Source organism: Oncorhynchus mykiss, chromosome 2, assembly GCF_013265735.2.
Source record: "Oncorhynchus mykiss isolate Arlee chromosome 2, USDA_OmykA_1.1, whole genome shotgun sequence".
Taxonomy (NCBI): Eukaryota; Metazoa; Chordata; class Actinopteri; order Salmoniformes; family Salmonidae; genus Oncorhynchus; species Oncorhynchus mykiss.
In genome coordinates, this window is record NC_048566.1 from 80,021,497 (window position 1) to 80,048,784 (window position 27,288).

The window sequence follows — 27,288 nt, forward strand, 5'->3', positions numbered from 1 at the left end:
GGGTGGAAACATCATGCTTTGGGGCTGTTTTTCTGCAAAGGGTCCAGGACGACTGATCTGTGTAAAGGAAAGAATGAATGGGGCCATGTATCGTGGGATTTTGAGGGCATTGAAGATGAAACGTGGCTGGGTCTTTCAGCATGACAATGATCCCAAACACACCGCCCGGGCAAAGAAGGAGTGACTTTGTAAGAAGCATTTCAAGGTCCTGGAGTGGCCTAGCCAGTCTCCAGATCTCAACCCCATGGAAAATCTTTGGGGGGAGTTAAAAGTCTGTGTTGCCCTGCAACAGCCCCAAAACATCACTGCTCTAGAGGAGATCTGCATGGAGGAATGGGCCAAAATACCAGCAACAGTGTGTGAAAACCTTGTGAAGACTTACAGAAAACGTTTGACCTCTGTCATTGCCAACAAAGGGTATATAACAAAGTATTGAGATAAACTTTTGTTATTGACCAAATACTTATTTTCCACCATAATTTGCAAATAAATTCATAAAAAATCCTACAATGTGATTTTCTGGATTTTTTTTCTTCTCATTTTGTCTGTCATAGTTGAAGTGTACCTATGATGACAATTACAGGCCTCTCTCATCTTTTAAAGTGGAATAACTTGCACAATTGTTGGCTGACTAAATACGTTTTTGCCCCACTGTACATATGAAGCTATTGTAATGCTAAAGATGATTCAAGGATAGAGAGGTATTAGATAGGGAAAAATATCTCTCATAGACGTATCTTGGGATTCAGTGGGAGGAAGGACAGTGAAGAGTATTATACAACAATCTAGTATGCCTAGCAGCGGTATTTCCCTTTGTGATCATTGGCATGGCAACCAAGGACAGGAAGTAAAATGATGCCAACCAAAGAATGATTACTAACGAGACTCGAAGTATTAACTTTCTGCGGTCCCCTGATGAAGTGTATGTGTGTTGTGTGAGTATGTGTTGGGGGCTGGGAGGGGAGGCAGCTGGGATATCAATGGGTGGGGTCTGTTTAGTTGTAGCATGCTGCTATGGGAATCCCATGTCCCTGGGCATCCCATGCTGTAACACTGTAGTGTTTCTCCAAATTATTCACTGTGCTTAAACAAATAGCACAATTTCAGTACCGGTGCTATGCTTGCTGTAGTCATGCAGAAAACAAGTGCTCTGGGTGTACTCAAAAGCAACAACACTCGCTGTTTTTTAATCTGTAGACTTTGCCCCAAAGGGAAATTGTGCCCTCTCTTCCCACCTCTCTCTCCATACCCATGCTTAAGATTAACAGCAGTAAACCCTTTGCTTATTAAATACAACCATGCCAGCGATAACATCTATGGTAATCCTATCTGTTGCATTGGTCACAGTTTTTGTTTTTCTCATGTTCAGTTTGTGCTCATGGTTATGTGAGATGCATAGTGAGAGTAGTATGTGCAGCAGCTAGGGTTGCAAGGGATGGTATATTACTGTAAACATTCAAAGTTTACCAGTAAACTGACAGAAATTTGGCATCGTAATCTATCACTATGTACTCTATCACAAGACACCTAGATGGCCCTTTTGTGTACTTCCAATTATCACAGGTGTCTGTAATAATCTCTGACCCTCTCTGTGGCCTAATCACATGTCGAATACAGTTGAAGTAGGAAAACTCAGTTTTTCACAATTCCTGACATTTAATCCTAGTAATAATTCCCTGTTTTAGGTCAGTTAGGATCACCACTTTATTTTAAGAATGTGAAATGTCAGAATATTAGTAGAAAGATTTATATATTTCAGCTTTTATTTCTTTTATCACATTCCCAGTGGGTCAGAAGTTTACATACACTCAATCAATATTTGGTAGCATTGCCTTTAAATAGTTTAACTTGGGTCAAACGTTTCGGGTAGCCTTCCACAAGCTTCTCACAATAAGTTGGGTGAAATTTAGCCCATTCCTCCTGACAGAGCTGGTGTAAATGAGTCAGGTTTGTAGGCCTCCTTGCTCGCATACGCTTTTTCAGTTATGCCCACAAATTTTCTATGTGATTGAGATCAGGGCTTTGTGATGGCCACTCCAATACCTTGACTTTGTTGTCCTTAGGCCATTTTGCCACAACTTTGGAAGTATGCTTGGGGTCATTGTCCATTTGGAAGACCCATTTGAGACCAAGCTTTAACTTCCTGACTGATGTCTTGAGATGATGCTTCAATATATCCACATAATCTTCCTGCCTCATGATGCCATCTATTTTGTGAAGTGCACAAGTCCCTCCTGCAGAAAAGCACCGCCACAACATGATGCTGCCACCCCCGTGCTTCAAAGTTGGTATAGTGTTCTTTGGCTTGCAAGCTTCCCTCTTTTTACTCCAAACATAATGATGGTCAATATGGCCAATCAGTTCTATTTTTGTTTCATCAGACCAGAGGACATTTCTCTGGCTTTTTTATGGCGGTTTTTGAGCAGTGGTTTCTTCCTTGCTGAACAGCTTTTCAGTTTATGTCGATATAGGACTTGTTTTACTGTGGATATAGATACTTTTGGACCTGTTTCCTCCAGAATCTTCACAAGGTCCTTTGCTGTTCTGCAGGGATTGATTTGCACTTTTCGCACCAAAGCACGTTCGTCTCTTGGTGACAGAACGCATCTCCTTCCTGAGCGGAATGTCAGTTGCGTGGGCCCATGGTGTTTATACTTTGCTTACTATTGTTTGTATAGATGAACGTGGTACCTTCAGGCGTTTGGAAATTGCTCCCAAGGATGAACCAGACTTGTGAAGGTCTGCAATTTGTTTTCTGAGGTCTTGGCTGATTTCTTTTGATTTTCCCATAATGTCAAGCAAAAAGGCACTGTGTTTGAAGGAAGGCCTTGAAATACATCCAGAGGTACACCTCCAATTGACTCAAATTATGTAAATTAGCCTATCAGAAGCTTCTAAAGCCATGACATAATTTTATGGAATTTTCCAAGCTGTTTAAAGGCACAGTCAACTTAGTGTATGTAAACTTCTGAACCACTGGAATTGTGATACAGCGAATTATAAGTGAAATAATCTGTCTGTAAACCATTGTTGGAAAAATTACAAAACTATAGTTTGTTCACAAGAAATTTGGAGTGGTTGAAAAATAAGTTTTAAAACTTGTATGGATCAAATCCTGTTAACGGGATCGATTTGAAAACAGCCAGTGAAATTGCAGGGTGCCAAATTCAAACAACAGAAATCTCATAATTTAAATTCCTCAAACATACAAGTATTATACACCATTTTAAAGATAAACTTCTTTTTAATCCAACCACAGTGACCGAATTTAAAAAGGCTTTACGGCGAAAGCATACCATGCAATTATCTTAGGACAGCCACTAGTCACAAAAACATACAGCCATTTTCCAGCCAAAGAGAGAGTCACAAAAAGCAGAAATAGAGATAAAAATGAATCACTAACCTTTGATGATCTTCATCAGATGGCACTCATAGGACTTCGTGTTACACAATATATGAATGTTTTGTTCGATAAAGTTCGTATTTATATCCAAAAATCTCAGTTTACATTGGCACGTTATGTTCAGTAATATTTTACCTCCAAAGCATCCAGTGATTTTGCAGAGAGCCACATCAATTTACATAAATACTCATCATAAACTTTGATAAAAGATACAAGTGTTATAAATAGGATTAAAGATAAACTTTAATTTACGGCGAAAGCACACATAATCTGAGTACAGCGCTCAAAACAAGCCATTACAGTTACCCGCCAAGTTGTGGAGTACAAAAGTCAGAAATAGCGTTATAAATATTCACTTGCCTTTGATGATCTTCATCGGAATGCACTCCCAGGAATCCTAGTTCCACTATAAATGTTGGTTTTGTTCGATAAAGTCCATCTTTATATCCAAATACCTCCTTTTTGTTTGCACGTTTAGTTCACTAATCCAAATGCACAAAGCGCGGGTACTAAGTCCAGACGAAAAGTCAAAAAAGTTCCATTAATGTTCATGGAAACATGTCAAACGATGTATATAATCAATCTTTAGGATGTTTTTATCATAAATCTTCAACAATATTCCAACCAACAATTCCGTTGTCATTAGAAAGGAAAGTGAACGACCGTCGAACTCACGGCCACGCGCGAGACACAACTAATGGCTTTCAGGCTGACCACTTGTTGAAACAGCTCTTATTCGCTTCCTTTTCACAATAGAAGCCTGAAACAACTTTCTAAAGACTGTTGACATCTACTGGAAGCCTTAGGAAGTGCAATCTGACCCCATTTACACTGGATTTTGGATAGGCAATCACTTGAAAAACTACAAACCTCAGATTTCACACCTCCTGGTTGGATGGTTCTCAGTTTTTTGCCTGCCATATGAGTTATGTTATACTCACAGACATCATTATAACAGTTCTAGAAACTTCAGAGTGTATCCTAGCTTTTGGGCCTGAGTAGCAGGCAGTTTACTTTGGGCACGCTTTTCATCCAGACGTAAAAATACTGCCCCCTATCCCAAAGACGTTTTAATGACTCCAACCTAAATGTATGTAAACTTCCGACTTCAACTGTAAATTAAATAATTGAATAAGATGACAAAAAATATATAAAATGACAATGCTGTAGGACATTGTTCTAAATATAAACCATCAACTTAGCGAATACCATTGGTGTTTAATATGAGTGTTTCAGAATGAAATATCCTTTATATATTTTTTTACACACTTTTAATTTGTTTGACTAGATTATGTTAATATGTACTTGATTTCAATGTTTTGGCATCAAACTGGTGGCAGTTGTGAAAAAAGTCAATATTTGAAAGAGTTGCAGAGTTAATAAAAAAATTATGCAAATGTTGATTAGATGCATTTTCATTAGATAGGCTATTTGCGCTTGAACAGCATGGTCGATCTACTAGAAACTCATGGACAATATGGACACAGATGTAATACATTATTACTATATATTAATGTTTTTAAAGTATAAATTCCCAAAGTTACAATATATATTTACTTATAATTACTTCCGGCGCCGACAGAGATGGCCGCCTCGCTTCGCGTTCCTAGGAAACTATGCAGTTTTTTGTTTTTTTACGTGTTATTTCTTACATTAGTACCCCAGGTCATCTTAGGTTTCATTACATACAGTCGAGAAGAACTACTGAATATAAGATCAGCATCAACTCACCATCAGTACGACCAAGAATATGTTTTTCGCGACGCGGATCCTGTGTTCTGCCTTACAAACAGGACAACGGAGTGGATCCTATGCAGCGACCCAAAAAAACGACTCCGAAAGAGAGGGAAACGAGGCGGTCTTCTGGTCAGACTCCGGAGACGGGCACAGCGCGCACCACTCCCTAGCATTCTTCTTGCCAATGTCCAGTCTCTTGACAACAAGGTTGATGAAATCCGAGCAAGGGTAGCATTCCAGAGGGACATCAGAGACTGTAACGTTCTTTGCTTCACGGAAACGTGGCTTACTGGAGAGACGCAATCCGAAGCGGTGCAGCCAACAGGTTTCTCCACGCATCGCGCAGACAGGAAAAAACATCTTTCTGGTAAAAAGAGGGGCGGGGGCGTATGCCTTATGACTAACGTGACATGGTGCGATGAAAGAAACATACAGGAACTCAAATCCTTCTGTTCACCTGATTTAGAATTCCTCACAATCAAATGTAGACCGCATTATCTACCAAGAGAATTCTCTTCGATTATAATCACAGCCGTATATATCCCCCCCCAAGTAGACACATCGATGGCTCTGAACGAACTTTATTTAACTCTCTGCAAACTGGAAACAATTTATCCGGAGGCTGCATTCATTGTAGCTGGGGATTTTAACAAGGCTAATCTGAAAACAAGACTCCCCAAATTTTATCAGCATATCGATTGCGCAACCAGGGGAGGAAAGACCTTGGACCATTGTTACTCTAACTTCCGCGACGCATATAAGGCCCTGCCCCGCCCCCCTTTCGGAAAAGCTGACCACGACTCCATTTTGTTGATCCCTGCCTACAGACAGAAACTAAAACAAGAGGCACCCACGCTGAGGTCTGTCCAACGCTGGTCCGACCAAGCTGACTCCACACTCCAAGACTGCTTCCATCACGTGGACTGGGAGATGTTTCGTATTGCGTCAGATAACAACATTGACGAATACGCTGATTCGGTGTGCGAGTTCATTAGAACGTGCGTTGAAGATGTCGTTCCCATAGCAACGATTAAAACATTCCCTAACCAGAAACCGTGGATTGATGGCAGCATTCGTGTGAAACTGAAAGCGCGAACCACTGCTTTTAATCAGGGCAAGGTGTCTGGTAACATGACCGAATACAAACAGTGCAGCTATTCCCTCCGCAAGGCTATCAAACAAGCTAAGCGCCAGTACAGAGACAAAGTAGAATCTCAATTCAACGGCTCAGACACAAGAGGCATGTGGCAGGGTCTACAGTCAATCACGGACTACAGGAAGAAACCCAGCCCAGTCACGGACCAGGATGTCTTGCTCCCAGGCAGACTAAATAACTTTTTTGCCCGCTTTGAGGACAATACAGTGCCACTGACACGGCCTGCAACGAAAACATGCGGTCTCTCCTTCACTGCAGCCGAGGTGAGTAAGACATTTAAACGTGTTAACCCTCGCAAGGCTGCAGGCCCAGATGGCATCCCCAGCCGCGCCCTCAGAGCATGCGCAGACCAGCTGGCCGGTGTGTTTACGGACATATTCAATCAATCCCTATACCAGTCTGCTGTTCCCACATGCTTCAAGAGGGCCACCATTGTTCCTGTTCCCAAGAAAGCTAAGGTAACTGAGCTAAATGACTACCGCCCCGTAGCACTCACATCCGTCATCATGAAGTGCTTTGAGAGACTAGTCAAGGACCATATCACCTCCACCCTACCTGACACCCTAGACCCACTCCAATTTGCTTACCGCCCAAATAGGTCCACAGACGATGCAATCTCAACCACACTGCACACTGCCCTAACCCATCTGGACAAGAGGAATACCTATGTGAGAATGCTGTTCATCGACTACAGCTCGGCATTCAACACCATAGTACCCTCCAAGCTCGTCATCAAGCTCGAGACCCTGGGTCTCGACCCCGCCCTGTGCAACTGGGTACTGGACTTCCTGACGGGCCGCCCCCAGGTGGTGAGGGTAGGCAACAACATCTCCTCCCCGCTGATCCTCAACACTGGGGCCCCACAAGGTTGCGTTCTGAGCCCTCTCCTGTACTCCCTGTTCACCCACGACTGCGTGGCCACGCACGCCTCCAACTCAATCATCAAGTTTGCGGACGACACAACAGTGGTAGGCTTGATTACCAACAACGATGAGACGGCCTACAGGGAGGAGGTGAGGGCCCTCGGAGTGTGGTGTCAGGAAAACAACCTCACACTCAACGTCAACAAAACTAAGGAGATGATTGTGGACTTCAGGAAACAGCAGAGGGAACACCCCCCTATCCACATCGATGGAACAGTAGTGGAGAGGGTAGCAAGTTTTAAGTTCCTCGGCATACACATCACAGACAAACTGAATTGGTCCACTCACACAGACAGCATCGTGAAGAAGGCGCAGCAGCGCCTCTTCAACCTCAGGAGGCTGAAGAAATTCGGCTTGTCACCAAAAGCACTCACAAACTTCTACAGATGCACAATCGAGAGCATCCTGGCGGGCTGTATCACCGCCTGGTATGGCAACTGCACCGCCCTCAACCGTAAGGCTCTCCAGAGGGTAGTGAGGTCTGCACAACGCATCACCGGGGGCAAACTACCTGCCCTCCAGGACACCTACACCACCCGATGTCACAGGAAGGCCATAAAGATCATCAAGGACATCAACCACCCGAGTCACTGCCTGTTCACCCTGCTATCATCCAGAAGGCGAGGTCAGTACAGGTGCATCAAAGCTGGGACCGAGAGACTGAAAAACAGCTTCTATCTCAAGGCCATCAGACTGTTAAACAGCCACCACTAACACTGAGTGGCTGCTGCCAACACACTGACACTGACTCAACTCCAGCCACTTTAATAATGGGAATTGATGGGAAATGATGTAAATATATCACTAGCCACTTTAAACAATGCTACCTTATATAAATGTTACTTACCCTACATTATTCATCTCATACGCATACGTATATACTGTACTCTATATCATCGACGGTATCCTTATGTAATACATGTATCACTAGCCACTTTATACTATACTATGCCACTTTGTTTACATACTCATCTCATTGTACATACTGTACCCGATACCATCTACTGTATCTTGCCTATGCTGCTCTGTACCATCACTCATTCATATATCCTTATGTACATATTCTTTATCCCCTTACACTGTGTACAAGACAGTAGTTTTGGAATTGTTAGTTAGATTACTTGTTATTACTGCATTGTCGGAACTAGAAGCACAAGCATTTCGCTACACTCGCATTAACATCTGCTAACCATGTGTATGTGACAAATAAAATTTGATTTGATTTGATTTGATATATATATATATATATATAAATCTCTGTATTTATTATGGATCCCCATTAGCTGCTGGCAGCTACTCTTTCTGGGGTCCAGCAAAATTAATACAGTTACACATTTTAAAAACATTACAATACATTCATAACAGATTTCACAACATATTAAGTTTGTGCCCTCAGGCCTCTACTCTGCTACCACATATCTATAACACAAAATCCATGTGTACATGTGTGTATAGTGCATATGTTATCGTGGATTTGTATGTAAATATCTATGTTTGTGTTGCTTCACAGTCCCTGCTGTTCCTTAAGTTGTATTTTTATATATAAAAAAAAATCTAATTCTACTGCTGGCATGATTTATTTGATGTGGAATAGAGTTCCATGTAATCATGGCTCTATGTAATACTGTGCGCATCCCATAGTCTGTTCTGTACTTGGGGACTTGACGAGATTCTGGTGGCATGTCTTGTGGGGTATGCATGGGTGTCTGAGTTGTGTGCCAGTAGTTTAACAGACAGCTCAGTGCATTCAACATGTTAATACCTCTCACAAATACAGTGCCTTGCGAAAGTATTCGGCCCCCTTGAACTTTGCGACCTTTTGCCACATTTCAGGCTTCAAACATAAAGATATAAAACTGTATATTTTTGTGAAGAATCAACAACAAGTGGGACACAATCATGAAGTGGAACGACATTTATTGGATATTTCAAACATTTTTAACAAATCAAAAACTGAAAAATTGGGCGTGCAAAATTATTCAGCCCCCTTAAGCTAATACTTTGTAGCGCCACCTTTTGCTGCGATTACAGCTGTAAGTCGCTTGGGGTATGTCTCTATCAGTTTTGCACATCGAGAGACTGACATTTTTTCCCATTCCTCCTTGCAAAACAGCTCGAGCTCAGTGAGGTTGGATGGAGAGCATTTGTGAACAGCAGTTTTCAGTTCTTTCCACAGATTCTCGATTGGATTCAGGTCTGGACTTTAACTTGGCCATTCTAACACCTGGATATGTTTATTTTTGAACCCTTCCATTGTAGATTTTGCTTTATGTTTTGGATCATTGTCTTGTTGGAAGACAAATCTCCATCCCAGTCTCAGGTCTTTTGCAGACTCCATCAGGTTTTCTTCCAGAATGGTCCTGTATTTGGCTCCATCCATCTTCCCATCAATTTTAACCATCTTCCCTGTCCCTGCTGAAGAAAAGCAGGCCCAAACCATGATGCTGCCACCACCATGTTTGACAGTGGGGATGGTGTGTTCAGCTGTGTTGCTTTTACGCCAAACATAACGTTTTGCATTGTTGCCAAAAAGTTCAATTTTGGTTTCATCTGACCAGAGCACCTTCTTCCACATGTTTGGTGTGTCTCCCAGGTGGCTTGTGGCAAACTTTAAACAACACTTTTTATGGATATCTTTAAGAAATGGCTTTCTTCTTGCCACTCTTCCATAAAGGCCAGATTTGTGCAATATACGACTGATTGTTGTCCTCTGGACAGAGTCTCCCACCTCAGCTGTAGATCTCTGCAGTTCATCCAGAGTGATCATGGGCCTCTTGGCTGCATCTCTGATCAGTCTTCTCCTTGTATGAGCAGAAAGTTTAGAGGGACGGCCAGGTCTTGGTAGATTTGCAGTGGTCTGATACTCCTTCCATTTCAATATCATCGCTTGCACAGTGCTCCTTGGGATGTTTAAAGCTTGGGAAATCTTTTTGTATCCAAATCCGGCTTTAAACAGTATCTCGGACCTGCCTGGTGTGTTCCTTGTTCTTCATGATGCTCTCTGCGCTTTTGACGGACCTCTGAGACTATCACAGTGCAGGTGCATTTATACAGAGACTTGATTACACACAGGTGGATTGTATTTATCATCATTAGTCATTTAGGTCAACATTGGATCATTCAGAGATCCTCACTGAACTTCTGGAGAGAGTTTGCTGCACTTAAAGTAAAGGGGCTGAATAATTTTGCACGCCCAATTTGTCAGTTTTTGATTTGTTAAAAAAGTTTGAAATATCCAATAAATGTCGTTCCACTTCATGATTGTGTCCCACTTGTTGTTGATTCTTCACAAAAAAATACAGTTTTATATCTTTATGTTTGAAGCCTGAAATGTGGCAAAAGGTCGCAAAGTTCAAGGGGGCCGAATACTTTCGCAAGGCACTGTACATGTAGATACTGTTGATTACCAAGATACAAGCATATACTGTTGATTACCAAGATACAAGCAGATACTGTTCATGACCAAAATGACAAAAGATTCCGGTAACTTTGATATACAGCAGGTTCCACACTTCTAGCAACAATCCTTCTCAGGGACTATCCCACGCAGAAAACAGCTCGAATTCAATCAAATCCACCACAGCAATGTTAACATAATTTTACATGGTGTTAACAATAGGATTTGAAATATGGGTAAAAGAGAGAAAAAAATATAGGAAAAGGAGCTCCTGCTTAAATACTGCATTGCGAGTGTGATTGAGTTGGTATTTTTGGTCCCCTGTTCTCTCCTCTTATTGGAGTACTGTGTAAAACGTCAGGCTCTGCCAGAGCTGACCTGATTCAGTTTTGCATCTCATTAATGTGTGTCTCTCTGTAGGCACCTCACAGTGCCATCATGTAATTTCCTTCCACCATCCACAGGCCGTCCCAGCCCGCCTCCTCCTCCCTCACAGAACATCTTCTGGGTCCCCAACATCCTCCTTCTCCTACCCTCTCATACCATCCATGCTATCCATATCACATGCCAAGCTCTGTCAAAACCCCACCATGTGACTAGCAGTCATGACAAAAAAAACTCATCATGATTGCGCGCTGAAGCGATGACCAAGTGGAAAAAGCCTCAGCAGCATTTTTCGCTGGTTTCTTCTCTCTCTTTTATCCCTGCTCTATGGCAGCCGTGAATGTGGCTGCAGTGAAGGGGGAAAGGGAACGTTTGTGGGCCGCAATTATTTTTTAAAGTCCTTTCTATGTAGTGCTCCTTGCCCAGGGTAGAAGCAGACACCTTTGTATCTTTGTGTGCTGCTGTTACGGGGGCTGGGGGGGTTGTGTGTGAGTTACTGTGCTTGTGTTTATGTACACATGCATGTGCCTTTGTGCAGGCATACTTTAGTGTGTGTGTATATATGTTTGTATGTGTGTGTGTGTTTCCCTGTTTCTCAGGTTCATCGAGGAAGGTATCTGACAGGCCAGGGTGGGCTGCGCTCACTGAGCAAGGTGTCCTTTGTGTTTGTGAAGTATGAGCCCCTCCACTGGAGGGATATTGATTTGGTGTATCATGCAAAAGATGGGCCTTTTGTTTTTGCCGCTGCCAAAGTCTATTTCCACTTGGTTGCCTCCAGGTGCTGCGTTGACAGGTCCTCCTATCATGTCCAAAAGAGCGAGAGAGAGAGAGGGAGAGGGTGTGAGGCAGGATCATACCAGGATTCTGTGAGTAGTTGTGCCGTGTCCTGTGGGTTGTAATAGAAATGACAGTGTTTTCAGACACTGTGTGACTAATGCTTCCAGTCAAACAGAGTTAGGTTACATCTACAGTTTGCATACTATTTACATTATGCAGTTACCAGTTATGCCTTTCCATAGGTAAAGAGTATATCAAATGAAACATTGAAATTGGTTCAGATTATTGCAGATAATATTTATATTTTAACCTTAAAAAAGAACATCACTTCACTCACTACATACCCTTTCATTTTCTGATTCAGCCATTGACAAATCACATGGAAGCTACTTTATTTGAAACATTATTAAACATGTGAATGAGGTAATCCAACAACAGGATGAAGAAGATAACCCATCTCTAAATATGTGGTAAGAACTAGATATGTGACCGACCGGCTCGATTCGGTCTTATGTAGCAAAATTTTAAATTGTGTATTTTACATTGGGATAAAAGTAAAGACTCAGAACTGAAAATTTGTATATCATACACTACAGCTGAGGAACAATGGGAAAGTAATTCTGATTTCACAGTTGAAAGTAATCTTATAACCCTACTTTTGAGAAAATGGCCCTTGAATGTTTGGGTACACCTACTGGAGAGCTTGTCTTTGTCTAAACCCATTCAGCATCGTTCACACCCTCTTAAGCCTTAGCCACACCCATCTTTTAAGGACTCACATGTGAGGCCATGAGGTAAACAAACAGTATATCAAATGAAATTGAAGTTTATTTGTCACATGCACAGGATACAGAAGGTGTAAACGATACAGTGGTTACTTGCATAGTAACAATATCAAAAACAGAAAGTCTCCAGATAAAAAATATTGATAAATATTTATCATTATTAGATGACGCTTACCTGACACACTTCTCTAAACGTATGGGTCATGTGAAGGAAATGCTATAACCACCCCCCAGCCACATCTAGCTAAGTGGATGGGTCACTATTGTTTAGACATATACACATGAAATACAATAGATGGCCATAATCACCCCCAGACGCACCTGGCTAATTTGATGGGTTATGTAATAATCCGTCTGAAGTGGAGTCTTTTATTTAGACATGGAGCTAGCTAGCTAGCTAAAGAATGAACCAGCATAATCCCAACTCATACTACTACCAATACAAACATTGTCATATCTGTAGTATGAATTTGTTGAAAGCTACACTATAACGTGTAAGCGTCATCATTTGAGTCAATTGGTGGTGTACCTGTGGATGTATTTCAAGGCCTACCTTCAAACTCAGGGCCCCTTGCTTGACATCATGGGAAAATCAAAAGAAATCAGCCAAGACCTCAGAGAAAAAATGTAGACCTCCACAAGTCTGGTTCATCCTTGGGAGCAATTTCCAAACGCCTGAAGGTACCATGTTCATCTATACAAACAATGGTAAGCAAAGTATAAACACCATGGGCCAACGCAGCCGTCATACCACTCAGGAAGGAGACGCGTTCTGTCTCCGAGAGATGAGAGTACTTTGGTGCAAAAAGTGCAAATCAATCCCAGAACAACAGCAAAGGATCTTGTGAAGATGCTGGAGGAAACAGGTACCAAAGTATCTAAATCCACAGTAAAACGAGTCCTTATCGACATAACCTGAAAGGCTGCTCAGCAAGGAAGAAGCCACTGCTCCAAAACCGCAATAAAAAAGCCAGACTGTGGTTTGAAAATGCACATGGGGACAAACATTTTACTTTTTGGGGAAATGTCTTCTGGTCTGATTAATCAAAAATAGAACTGTTTGGCCATAATGACCATCATAATGTTTGGAGGAAAAAGGGACAGTCTTACAAGCCGAAGAACACCATTCCAACCGTGAAGCACGGGGGTGGCAGCATCATGTTGTGGGGGTGCTTTGCTGCAGGAGGGACTGGTGCACTTCACAAAATAGATTGCATCACACGGTAGGAAAATTATGTGGATATATTGAAGCAACATCTCAAGACATGAGTTATGTTAAAGCTTGGTCGCAAATGGGTCTTCCAAATGGACAATGATCCCAAGCATACTTCCAAAGTTGTGGCATAATGGCTTAAACGTGGCACCGTCATGGGTTGCCACCTGTCCAACAGATCAGTTCTTAAAAATTCTGCCCTGCAAGAGCTGCCCCGGTCATCTGTAAGTGCTGTTATTGTGAAGTGCAACAACGACTCACCCGCGAAGTGGCAGGCCACACAAGCTCACAGAACAGGACCGCCGAGTGCTGAAGCATGTAGAAATTGTCTGTTATTGGTTACAACACTGACTATCGAGTTCCAAAATGCCTCTGGAAGCAACGTCAGCACAATAACTGTTTGTCGGGAGTTTCATGAAACGGGTTTCCATGGCCAAGCAGCCGCACACAAGCCTAAGATCACCATGCGCAAAGTTTGCTGACACTGGAACAGTGGTGAGATGAATCACACTTCACCATCTGGCAGTCCGACAGAGTAAACTGGATTTGGTGGATGCCAGGAGAACACTAACTGCCCGAATGCAGAGCGAATAATGGTCTGGGGCAGTTTTTCATGGTTCGGGCTAGGTCCCTTAGTTTTAGTGAAGGGAAATCTTAATGTTACAGCATACAATGACATTATAGATGATTCTGTGCTTCAAATTTTGTGGCAACAGTTTGGGGAAGGCCCTTTCTTGTTTCAGCATGACAATGCCCCCGTGCACAAAGCGAGGTCCATACAGAAATTGTTTGTCGAGATCGGTGTGGAACAACTTGACTGGCCTGCACAGAATGGAAGCATGTCCCCGCAGCAATGTTCCAATATCTAGTCGAAAGCCTTCCCAGAAGAGTGGATGCTGTTATATCAGCAAAGGGGGGACCAACTCCAGATTAATGCCTGTGATTTTGGAATGAGATGTTCGACGAGTAGGTGTCCACATACTTTTGGTCTGGTAGTGTATGATCCCTTATTGATGTCACTTGTTAAATAGACTTCAATCAGCATAGATGAAGGGGAGGAGACAGGTTAAAGAAGGATTTGGCGTCCAACTCAATATTAGGAAGTTATTGTTTGGTATACCCAGTTTATATTCCTACCTACAGTATGTGGTGAATTTAAGTCAAATTTATATTGCAATGGGTACGCCTTATATACTGTAAAGTTTGACCTTTTTTACCCTGGTATTTGTATTCATGTTTGATGTTGTGTACAGTTTGCGATCCTTAACCTCAAAGTATTGTCCAGTCATTGCTCTGAACTGGGTCTGCATTGGTTACTCTTCCCCTGCTATCTTTTGTAAATGAGAACTTGTTCTCAACTTGCCTACCTGGTTAAATAAAGGTGAAATAAAATAAATAAAATCTGATGGCTTGGAATTTAGTTGAAACATATACTGTACCTCTGGCTACATTGGCTTTGTCGTATCAAAGGGCATATACATCCCAAAAATAAACAGACTGGGCAGCAGAACTAGTGATGCTCTTCTCCTGCTGCCTGATGGCACATAGACTGTAGTCATTACACCCACTGTACCTAGCAGTGTGGCGAGAGGACTATCAGGGAGCTTGATTGCATGAAGCTACGCCATGATGCTGGGCCATGCTCTGAGGGCAGAGAGCTACTGTGCTGATCAGGGTAATTGGCCTCTGCAGTCCAGCTCTAGGATTCGGTAGTAATTGTCTCAGACTGCTTGTCCAGGGTCAGATGGTGTTATACTTCTAATGATCAAGGTTGGGTTTTCAGTCTGAATCTGATCCTAAATCTTAGGTGAGACACAACATTTACCCTGTGCGTAACTCTAATCACCTGGAATTGCCTGATTGTTGACATTGTGGAGGCCTTTTCATTTCATGACAGAGATGGCAAGTTTTAAACAGCTCTCCTTCTCAAACAGTTCTCCCCATTGTCAGCTACATAGAAAATGAATTCACAAATCTTGCTTATCTAATTTTTGCTGCTTTCTGCCAATCTGGGTCATGCTTTAGCCGTTTCCCCTGCTCTCAGGCTTCCAAGAAGCCTACTGCCAGTTCATCGTCTCTTATGGGGACAAAAGTTTAAAAACCTATTCATTTCTTAATCTCATTTTGTTTATCTTTTTTTCCCATCTAATTCCCTCCCAGCTCTAAATCCAATTTCGCTGCTCTCATTGTCAGTGAGGAGACGGATTGCTTCGTAAATCAACTTCATCTTCTTTTCTCTCTCGTCATGAATTGGATTGCGTACCTTTGATTTCATTGTTTAATTTATTTCAAGGCTCTATTGGTGGAGAATTAGGGGATGAGGAAATAAGTAGAGAATGACATTGCATAAGGGGATAAGGGATACAGCTGTCTATGGGGTGCTTTAACAGTAGCTGCTAATTTAACTTCTGCTGGATGTAGGTAGTGAGTCTTACTGTATCTTATGGACAAAAGTTTGATCAGCTTAATTTAATGTACTGCACTGAATATATCCCCTCAAATAGTCACCTCCAATATAATGTCAATCCAGGCATGGTAACCAATGAGTTATGAGAAAGAGACCAGGTATGCCAAAATAAAGTAACATTGTGCTCTAAATTTCTAACCATTGTCAATTGCTTTCTGCCTTAATGCCCAACAAATTAAAGAAGCTGTAATGGTATGTGATTTTCAGCCTTGTGTGTGTTCCCTGTCACATTTCCCTGATCTCCTGAACAGAAACACCATGTCCACCCTCAGGCTATGGGCTGATCAGAATTGGGGTAAAGGTAATTAAATAATGAATGGCCTTGCTAATCATGAAATTAATCGGTAGTTACAGTAATAGCCTGCCCATCCTCCAGTGAAAATGGGACGTATTTTGTGCTAGAGCTGGCTCTATGGCTGGACTGACACATTGGAGAATGTACTGTAGCTAAGACCTTCTTCAATAGCACTAGTGTGGCTCCCTCATACATACTGTAAGTTGCAACACTGAAGTCAAATGTCATTAAAATACAGTACTGCATCATGGTGATTCCACTGATCCATAGTGACAGTCAGACAGACACAAAGCTATATGAGCACAAGCATGACAAATATATAATCATGTCTGAACCTGCTGCAAAAGTACATGTAGAAACTTAAGAGCACAAACACATGAAAGTGCACATGCATAATTTATTCTTACATACTAAGGCATGCATGCACACATGCCTGCAAACACACACACATGCCTGCAAACACACACACATGCCTGCACACACACACATGCCTGCACACACACACACACACACACACACACACACACACACACACACACACACACACACACACACACACACACACACACACACACACACACACACACACACACACACACACACCAGCACAGATGGGAGGCAAGCATAGTACAGCATACACATCCCCTAACAACATGACATATGATAGATAATCATTCCATGCTATCTTTGTGGCTCTGCCTTTTCACAGTCCAGTCACAGAGGCCTCTGAGCATCACTGCGAAGTGTAATCAGAACTTTCCTAAAATGTCTGCTTGATTGAAGGACTGGTGGGTGGCAACTTTCCTGTTATTTATGTCCCCACAGTCTGAAATATAAATCACATCACAGCTTCAGACATGGCTGTGCCTGCCTCCACTCCTCCTCTCCAATGGAGAGATACAGCACACATGTTGGAGGAATTATTGTGATTTTGTTTTATGTGACTGATATTGAGACTGCAAGGGGAACACTCTCAGAAACAGAAATAGATATAAAACACACTGCCAAGGTCATCGCTGGTTCATATTGTGGTTCACATTGTGAGTGAGTGAGTGTATTGTGGGGTGGACGGGATAATTTCCCTCTCTGTTTTTATGTTTGGGGTTTTGGCACCTTATGGTCTTGTCAGATCCTATCTGAAATGGTTGATGTGGCCATATCCTTTATGCACCTGTGAATGACAGAGGATTGCTTATATTTTGGGCTCTGTGTGGTGCATGTCTGTGTGCATGAGTGTGCGTGTATGTTGGTGTCTCTGTCTCTGTTTTGTGTATGTGTGTGTGTACTTAATCCTGTAACCCTTTCTTTAGGCAGATTATGCATAGGGGTGTTACGGTGACCGTATTACCGCCACACCAGCGGTCACAAGTCATGACACTAGTCAAATTCCACGTGCACGTTTAGTCACAGTAATTAGGCTTCTCCAAGCTCTGATGGTGCTGATGGCCATTAGTAGCCTACCAAACTTGATAACTGCCTGGTACTCAGCACTCTACTGGCCCTCTAATCACTCTGACATCAATGGAAATCATGACAGCATGAGCTCATGTTGCGCAACATTTCTATAGGCTATGGAATTGCGTGAGAAAAGTGATGGCCTCGGCAAAAGGTTTAAAAAAGGAAGATCCCATCTGCTTTCTACACACTTAGGCCTACTATATTTATTTCTCAACTTTCCTAATATTAAGCACCTTGCTTCTCTTTACAACAGGAGTGTAGCCTACCTGGCTGGCATGAAAAGGAACACGGGAAAAGTGTCCTCCATATGCTATTTAAGTGCATAGATGACATGTATTTTTTTCCGCTGCCCCTGTTTCGAGTCAGGTGCTGATAATGGTCCATTCTAAATCACAACAAATTTAAAACATATATTATTTAGTGTATGTAAAGACAAGATTACATCAAGAATAGTGTGATGGTTAACAATATTAGCCTATCACATGTGAATGATATATCAGCCTATCACTTGTGAATGATGCCCAGTTTATTGCTTTGCAATGGGTGTAGAGCCTAGCTGGCATACTATACATAGCGTGTGAGTTTGAGGAAGATACTTTTCACTATTAAAATGCACCTTTATAATAAAATAATTACATGCCTAATTGCATTTGTGGTCAATTTTGAGAATTGGTTTTCCTGCTTAATGGAACATTTGCTCTTATAGCCAGCCTACTGCTGTGTGAACATTGCTGCGCTTATAATGTGAAGAAACAGCCTAATAGTTGATCAACACTCTAAGATAAATGTTCTCATCTGTTGCGTCAGGCTCATTGCTTAAAACAGGTGTTTTGATGATAGTGATTGTATTCATTTGGGATCTATCACATCCCACAACTGTCCCAGACTATGTTTGGAATATTTGTTTCTCGCACAGAATAGAATAGGTCAACTGTTGTACTAGGGGGGATAGTAGATTGACATAGGCTAGTGCTTTTGCTGTTCGTGTCACGCCCTGACCTGAGAGAGCCTTTTAATTTCTCTATTTGGTTAGGTCAGGGTGTGATTAGGGTGGGCATTCTAGTTTTTTGTTTTCTATGTTGGCCTGGTATGGTTCCCAATCAGAGGCAGCTGTCTATCATTGTCTCTGATTGGGGATCATATTTAGGCAGCCCTTTCCCACCTGTTGTTTGTGGGATCTTGTTTTTGTGTAGCTGCCTGTGAGCAACCCAGAACATCACATTTCTTTTTTCTTCTGTTTTGTTTGGTGAGTTTCTTATTTATTAAACAAGTGAAATTCTACGCACGCTGCGCCTTGTCCAATCATTCAAACAATTGTGACAGTTCGTTAGGCCTACTCATCTTGTTGACTGATGAAAAGTAAATGTGGACACTTCTTCCAATATCTTCCTTATGCACCTCAGAGTTGGATAAGGACACAGATAGCGAGACCAATAGCCATGTGAGTGAGAGGTGCTTCGACATGCAGCCGGGAGAAGGGAACCATCATTATTATATTCAGCCCAAGGGCACAATGGGCACTGGCCCCAAAAGGCATAGATTATTTTAGTGGGCATTACGGCCACACAAAGTGGATGCAGCTGGGAAACTCGAGGCATTATCAAGTGCTTGTCAAATTGGAAATGAGAGACTGATGAAGTGTGTTCAGCCTTCGCAACAAACAAAGAGCTCATGCCTTTCATTGAACTTTTTTCAAATCCTCATTAGAGTTGCATCATGCAGCCTTAGAATGTATAAACATCTAATCATATAGCCCAACATTTGTATCACAATTAAAGTAACATAAATGACTCTAAATTAAAAGGATCGGCGTTCTATCAACTGGACAGTTGTAAATCATACAGTGTGTTAGGTCAAGATCGCAGATTTTAGAGAAACAACAAACTTCGGTACATATAAGTGTCTTATATTGGCTGAAAGCTTAAATTGTTGTTAGTATAACTGCACTGTCCATTTTAAAGTAGCTATTACTGCAAAAAAATGCCATGCTATTGTTTTAGCAACAAAACACTTTTTTCAACGTGATAGGTTTGATAAATTCACCTCTGAAGGTGAAATGTGTACTTACAACCTGAAATCTTGCTCTGATTTATCATCCAAAGGGTCCCAAAGATAACATGAAGTGTCGTTCTGTTAGATAAAATCCTTTTTCATGTCCTAAAAAGGTCCATATAACACACACGATTGATTTTGTATTTCCACATGTTAAATTTGCAAATAAAGGAATCTGTGAAAATCTCACCCTGAACGTTGTTTGAACGAGTCAAATCACGTTCATATCTATTCCTCAAAGATCCTAGAAGGTAACATGACTTCACTATTTCATTAGGAGTGTAGTATATCCTATAGGACACCATATTTGGTCAGAGAGCGACGACTTCATGGCACGCCAAAGACGCGGGAAGCCATCACTTGAACGACTGTATCTTTGTCAAATAAGCAACAATCGGGGTCAAACAAAGCTATCTAGATAGCCAATGAGCTGGTATTTACGGGAGTAAACCATGTATATGTCATAACATGTAGGTACTAACCTTGTACAACATCATGCCTTTTCATTTTGTACAAAAAATATTAGGATATTCAGTGTTCTGAATTTATGAAAACTGGTTGTTTTGCAAGCTAAATAAAAGTCCAAGTATACAGATTTGATGATATTCTTGCAGAAAAATGGAATATGAACACGAATGTGTTTTTCATGATTTGCCCAAATGTACATGTGGACTTCACACTAAAAGTCTTGAGGAGCAGTCATACTCCAAGTTATCCATCTGAAACTTTGCACATACACTGCTGTCCTCTTGTGGACACTATTGGAATTAAAACCAGAGTGACGGCTATAACAGTGACCTTTCTCTTGCATTTCAGATTGTGTTAAAAATACACTGGTTGTTTTTTTTCTTTATATTTTCTTCTACCAGATCTATTGTGTTATATTCTCTACATTCAATTCACATTTCCACAAACTTCAAAGTGGTTCATTTCAAATGTTACCAAGAATATGCATATCCTTGCTTCAGGGCCTGAGCTACAGGCAGTTAGATTTGGGTATGTCATTCAGGACAAAATTGGAAAAAAGGGGGTTTTAAGCATATAGGAGTACCTGTTTCTTTGTTAACTGCTCAACACGGAATAGCCACTTGTGTGCACTCCCTATAATCATTTTGGGAAAATATCCTTTCTATTTTATTCAGCAATGTTCAGTTGTATTCTTCATACTATAAAATAATAAAAAATAATGCCATGGTTCTCTAAGAATATCTTGTCAGCTAAATTAATTAGTGTAGCCCATAGCCATTGGCATAGCCAGATCATGGCCTACGGTAACATAAGGACAACTCAAAGTATGCTATTCTGTTCTTCTAAAATAGACTACATATCATGTTTCGTTTTTCAAATGTAGATGTTCCAAAGGTTTGCATCAGTGGCTTGTAGGCGAAATGTGGAAACCAGAAGAAGCTAAATGTGTTTATGTTAATTAACGGTCAATTACCGTGAGACCGGCAGTTATTTGCTTGACAATCACCGGCTGACCACATGTAATGACCGCCACATCCCTAATTATGCACGGTTTATCCTTTCAATGTTTCATTTCACAAGAACTGCATTAAAAGACTCAGAGCTCATGTACACATGTTATAATTATATATTGTAAACACATTATAATCACATCATATTGCAATACATGATGGAGTTGCATTTACATTCCTCCCTTTTAACCTACCCCTCCGCTTTCTCTCTTCTTCTCTCATTTCAGCTCTCCCCAACCCCGCCTCTTCCCAAAGAGTGGATGATCCAGCCAATGAATTATGAATGTTGAACAAAATGACCTCTTCTTGGCAGCAGCAGACGATGAGAGGTCCTAGGTGGAACCGGGTCCTGTCCGACCCTTTGTTCGTGCTGCTTCTGGCCCTCCAGCTCCTGGCGGTGGCGGGCCTAGTGCGCGCGCAGACCTGCCCATCTGTCTGCTCCTGCAGCAACCAGTTCAGCAAGGTGATCTGCACCCGTCGGGGACTACGTGATGTCCCAGACGGCATCTCCACCAACACACGATATCTGAACCTTCAGGAGAACCTCATCCAGGTGATCAAGGTGGACAGCTTCAAGCACCTGCGGCACCTGGAGATCCTCCAGCTCAGCAAGAACCACATCCGCAACATTGAGATTGGGGCTTTCAACGGCCTGGCTAGTCTCAACACCCTGGAGCTGTTCGACAACCGCCTCACCACCATCCCCAACGGGGCCTTTGAGTACCTCTCCAAACTCAAGGAGCTGTGGCTGAGGAACAACCCAATCGAGAGCATTCCCTCGTATGCGTTCAACAGGGTGCCCTCACTACGGAGGCTGGACTTAGGGGAACTGAAACGCCTCTCGTATATCTCAGAGGGAGCTTTCGAGGGGCTCAGCAACCTGCGCTACTTGAACCTGGGCATGTGCAATCTGAAGGAGATTCCCAACCTCATACCCCTGGTCAAGCTGGACGAGCTAGAGATGTCAGGGAATCAGCTGACGGTCATCAGACCCGGCTCCTTCAAAGGGCTGATCCACCTGCAGAAGCTGTGGATGATGCACGCCCAGATCCAGACCATTGAGAGGAACTCCTTTGATGACCTGCAGTCGCTTGTGGAGCTCAACCTGGCCCACAACAACCTCACTCTGCTGCCTCATGATCTCTTCACCCCCCTGCACCACCTGGAGAGAGTCCACCTCCATCACAACCCCTGGAACTGCAACTGTGACATCCTGTGGCTCAGCTGGTGGCTCAAAGAGATGGTGCCGGCCAACACCAGCTGCTGCGCCCGCTGCAGTTCCCCAGCAAGCCACAAGGGGCGCTACATTGGTGAGCTGGATCAGAACTATTTCCATTGTTATGCACCGGTTATTGTAGAGCCTCCGGCTGACCTGAACGTGACAGAGGGCATGGCAGCGGAGCTGAAGTGCAGGGCCAGTTCTCTGACCTCAGTCAGTTGGATTACACCCAATGGCTCCATTATGACCCACGGTGCATACAAGATCCGCATTTCCGTGCTAAACGATGGCACTCTCAACTTCACCAACGTCACCATGCAGGACACGGGCACCTACACCTGCATGGTGAGCAACTCAGCCGGCAATACCACAGCATCTGCCACGCTCAACGTGTCATCCACAGAGAACGTCCTCAGCTACTTTACCACAGTGACAGTGGAGACCATAGAGCCAGTGCATGACGAGGGGCGCACCACAGTTGGGCATAATGTGGGCCCTACCCCCTCTGCCGGCTCCTGGGAGACCGTCTCATCCACCTCTACCACCACCACCACGGCCCGGACACCCCTCTCCACACGGGTCACAGAGAAGACCTTTACCATCCCCGTCACAGACCTGAACGGTGGCTCAATGACCGGCCTGGACGAGGTGATGAAGACCACCAAGATCATCATAGGCTGCTTTGTGGCCATCACCCTCATGGCCGCAGTCATGCTCATCATCTTCTACAAGATGAGAAAGCAGCACCACCAGCAGAATCACCATGCACCCCAGCGCACCATCGAGATCATCAACGTGGACGAGGACTGTGTGACGGGCGGGCCGGCCATGGAGGGCCACCTGACTCTTCCCCCGCTCGAGCATGAGCACCTCAACCATTACAACACCTATAAGACTGCGTACAACCACGTCTCCACCATCAACTCCATACACAGCTCGGCGCACGAACCTTTGTTAATCCGGGCCAGCTCGAAAGACAATGTACAAGAGACCCAGATCTAAAACTTTTTTCATAATGAGACGAACTGATAAAATTACTAATAGGGACATTAGTTATGAGGACTATGAATGGGAAGTGGAGGACTTGACTCACTGTGTGTCCAGGGTATCAGTGGTTGATGTTTATTCAATGACATTGGGAAGGAACTAGGGTATGTCTAATGTTTCAAAAAGTGTCTTTACAAAACAGAAGTTATTTATTTAAGAAAAAATATATTGTGGTTAATCAAGAAAAAAACTGTATTCTGCAATTATTTTTTCAGTACTTATTTCATCAGATGTTTTGTTTTTCTTCATTTGAGGGAGGGTGGTTTACTAATATGCTTATATGTGAATCTAATGCTAACCATAAGTGTGTATGTGATGGCAAGTTGGCAATCACTTTTTACCCCACATACTTTGAGAATATCTAGATAACCGCAGAGATTTCCTCCTGCCACAAATTAATTGATGAAATCTTTTGTGACCATCTGTTAATTTAGATGGATTAAAAGCTTGGTGGTTATCTGAGGGTGAACGCTGGGACTGTCAGCGATGAAATCTGATAATAACACAATATTTCATTAAATCTTCCACTCAAATGCATTAGACACAGATGTACACTTGGCTCTGCCATCGATAGATTGGGGACGTTAAACGAGGGAAGTGTGTTCCAAACTAACCCAAGGCCAACTGTTAGCAACAAGCGATTCATAGTTTTTTCACTGTGTTTATTTTGCCAGAAAATCACACGTTTCACACAGTGTTTTTGTCTCATTTACACATTGTGCATTTATACTATTTGTGATTCCTTCTTTATTCTATTTGCTCTAATCCATCATAACTTTGTGAGTCACACAAAGATGCTTTAAGATCACTTTGGCAAATGTAGTCAGGCATATGAGAGCTCCCTGAATGTCACACCCCTTGTTTCCATCTGACACCATCTGTTATAATGGTGTGCCATTCCATCACAGATATGGGCGCATTTCCAGAAGATTGCTGTATCATATTAATGTCGTTCCTGAGAAATTAAGCACTTCTCCAGGTGTTGAAAGATCTAATAATTTGTCCAAAAGAAGATACCTAGAACTCCCCCAATAATTCTGATGAGACTCCTGTATGAACTCTCTGTGACCTCTGACCCCTGACTTCAAGGAGCTGACTGGTGAGTGGGAGAGGGGGTTTAGGACCCCGAACACAGCTGTTTCTTCCAGCACATTGCCTGTCGTCTGTAGTCTGTTCCCACATTGGGCACGGCAGCCTCAGATTCACACCGGGATCTTGCCAAGTGCAGGATGAAGCCCAGAGGACAGAGTGCCAGGGCTTTTGCAGAGAGAGGATTTAGGTATGAAGCGTGTGACGTCGGGCATCAAGCAGATGTTCAGGTCACACCTGCATCCCTCTACCTCAGCCATGGCACCATTTCCATTTTAATTGATGTGCCTGCAGGGGCTTTGGGTGGACAGCTTTTCACAGGCACCCTGTTCCCTGGAAAACGTTCAATAGGCCCCACAGTGAAAGATGGTGCCATAAATACAGAGGCCAAACAAGTACCCTTCACATCCAAGGCTTAGCCACATGCCCCAGGTGTCTCTTTATAGATGAAGTGAACTGATATTTTTTTCTCCCTTTTACTTTTGATCTCCACACCCTCCATAATGTCAAACATCTAAGAAAGAGTATGCAACACTCCTTTTTCATTCGGTTCAATTCTGTTTCTGAGAAAATAAATGATTGTGTAGTATTTTACATTTTCCAGAAGGTTGGGGGTAAATTCTTATCATTGTTTCCCATCCAGATGTCATCTAGTTCTTCTCTGGGAGAAAGCACTATTAATGATATGATGTCAAATACAGTAGTGGGCTGATTCATTCACCATAGAATTCATGACCTTGAGCGGAAAGGCATGAGCTAACAGATTTCCTATTGGCTAGATGCTTTACTCATTACTCATAGTCAAATGGAAATATTTCTATGGATAGTGTTAATGGAAATACACCTCAACTATGTTACAATATTTTTACAGTGACGTAATAGCATGTCATCCCCTTGCACTTGACCAGTGTTTGGCATTTAACAATAGGGTATAGAGGTTGTTGCAGATGATAATGCGAAGTTGTGTCATCCCAGTTACTTTTCCACTTAAACCCAGACAGTAGGGGATGCAGAACCAGAGAATAGATAAATGATGCAATCAGTATAAAAGTCACTTCTATGGTATACTTTTGGCAGCAATTTCACAGAAAGACGTAATCCACAAAGATGAATGAATAACTTATTTTAATGTCATGTGGGACTTAATGACGTCATTAATAATTAAGTTAACTCCATCTCACATGAGCTTCTACAACCCAGTTTTAGTCAACATGAAACAAATATGTTCCTCAGTGTGACATCCCTGCCAATACAATAATTACTCATGGTGAAACATGTTTACATGAAGTTTTACACAGTGGTAAACCATGTCTTTGTGTGTTTGGGGATCATGGTGTGGTCTGGATCCAAAAGTTTGAAATAAGAGTTTATCCATCTTCCCTTCTCTTTCCTTCATCATTTGGAGTCTTTTATGGTGAATCTATTGAAATTTAGTCAACCCATCTCATTCTGTATGTACTGTATCTCAATGTTTTGGTTGGGTAGATGGGGCAAGATGTTTTTCTTTCAGCGTCATTTTTATTTTTCTCTGAAAGGGAATGCTGTTCTAGTGGTAGATTTATATCAAGATACATTTTGAAATAAAATAAAACAAAAAAAACATTTGTAAATTTTAATTTTACATGTGCCAACAAACTGTTCAACAAGTGAAAAAGAGAAACATGCTGTAAAAGAATAAGAAATTGATTATCATGTAAGTATACTTTCATGACCTTTTAAAAAAGATTAAGATTGATTATAGAAACCAGAGTTTGTAGTTCATACACAAAAATAAGGTTACAAATAAACTATTGTTGTTTTTCTGTACGGTCTGGTTCTTATTTACAACCTTTTTTTCTCTGTAGTTAGAGCCACAAAACAACACACCACCCAGAAGTGTTTTCTGTGCAAGGAAGGTCATCCGTTGAGGTTGCGGTATAAGTAAGTGAATATGCCAGCTGTATATGAAGTGATAATAGCTTTTTCTCCTTCTATTCATTGCATACAGCATCACGGTCTCTGCATATAATTATGGAGATTGCCAGCAGGTTACAACAATGACTAATGTTCTTGTAAATGGTTGATTGTCTACAGTGGGAATGATTATCAAATTACCACTAGCACTCGTCCTTGTCAAGTTTCATATTAAAGACTTAGATATAGACCTGGAAAGTGTGAATGATGATGGTTATTACTTACTTTAATTGTTGTACAATCTGGTGAAGAACAGGAAACTGTAACAGGGTCAAAAGGAAACAAGGTGCTAACAATATGCCTCGCTTCTCAAATGACTTGTACTCTTACTAACTACTTACTAACTAGTAATGATAACTAACTCTGATTTAACAACCACAACAGTAAACACATTGTCACCATCCCCGTAAAACCCCACACCATCAGTAGTTAGTGAAAAGAATGTGTTCTTACAG

General features: G+C 42.1%; 1 protein-coding gene across 2 annotated transcripts in view; it reads left to right on the forward strand.

Moving 5' to 3' along the window:
* The window catches only part of LOC110497165 (leucine-rich repeat-containing protein 4C), a 131,261-nt gene extending 104,575 nt beyond the window's left edge, over window positions 1-26,686 (forward strand). For both annotated transcript variants that reach the window (XM_021573133.2, XM_021573124.2), the window contains one exon: window positions 21,753-26,686. In XM_021573133.2, coding sequence (XP_021428808.1) covers window positions 21,809-23,746 — 1,938 coding nt within the window. In that variant the 5' untranslated portion in view covers window positions 21,753-21,808 and the 3' untranslated portion in view covers window positions 23,747-26,686. The remainder of the gene's footprint in view (window positions 1-21,752) is intronic.
* Window positions 26,687-27,288: the final 602 nt, after the last annotated feature.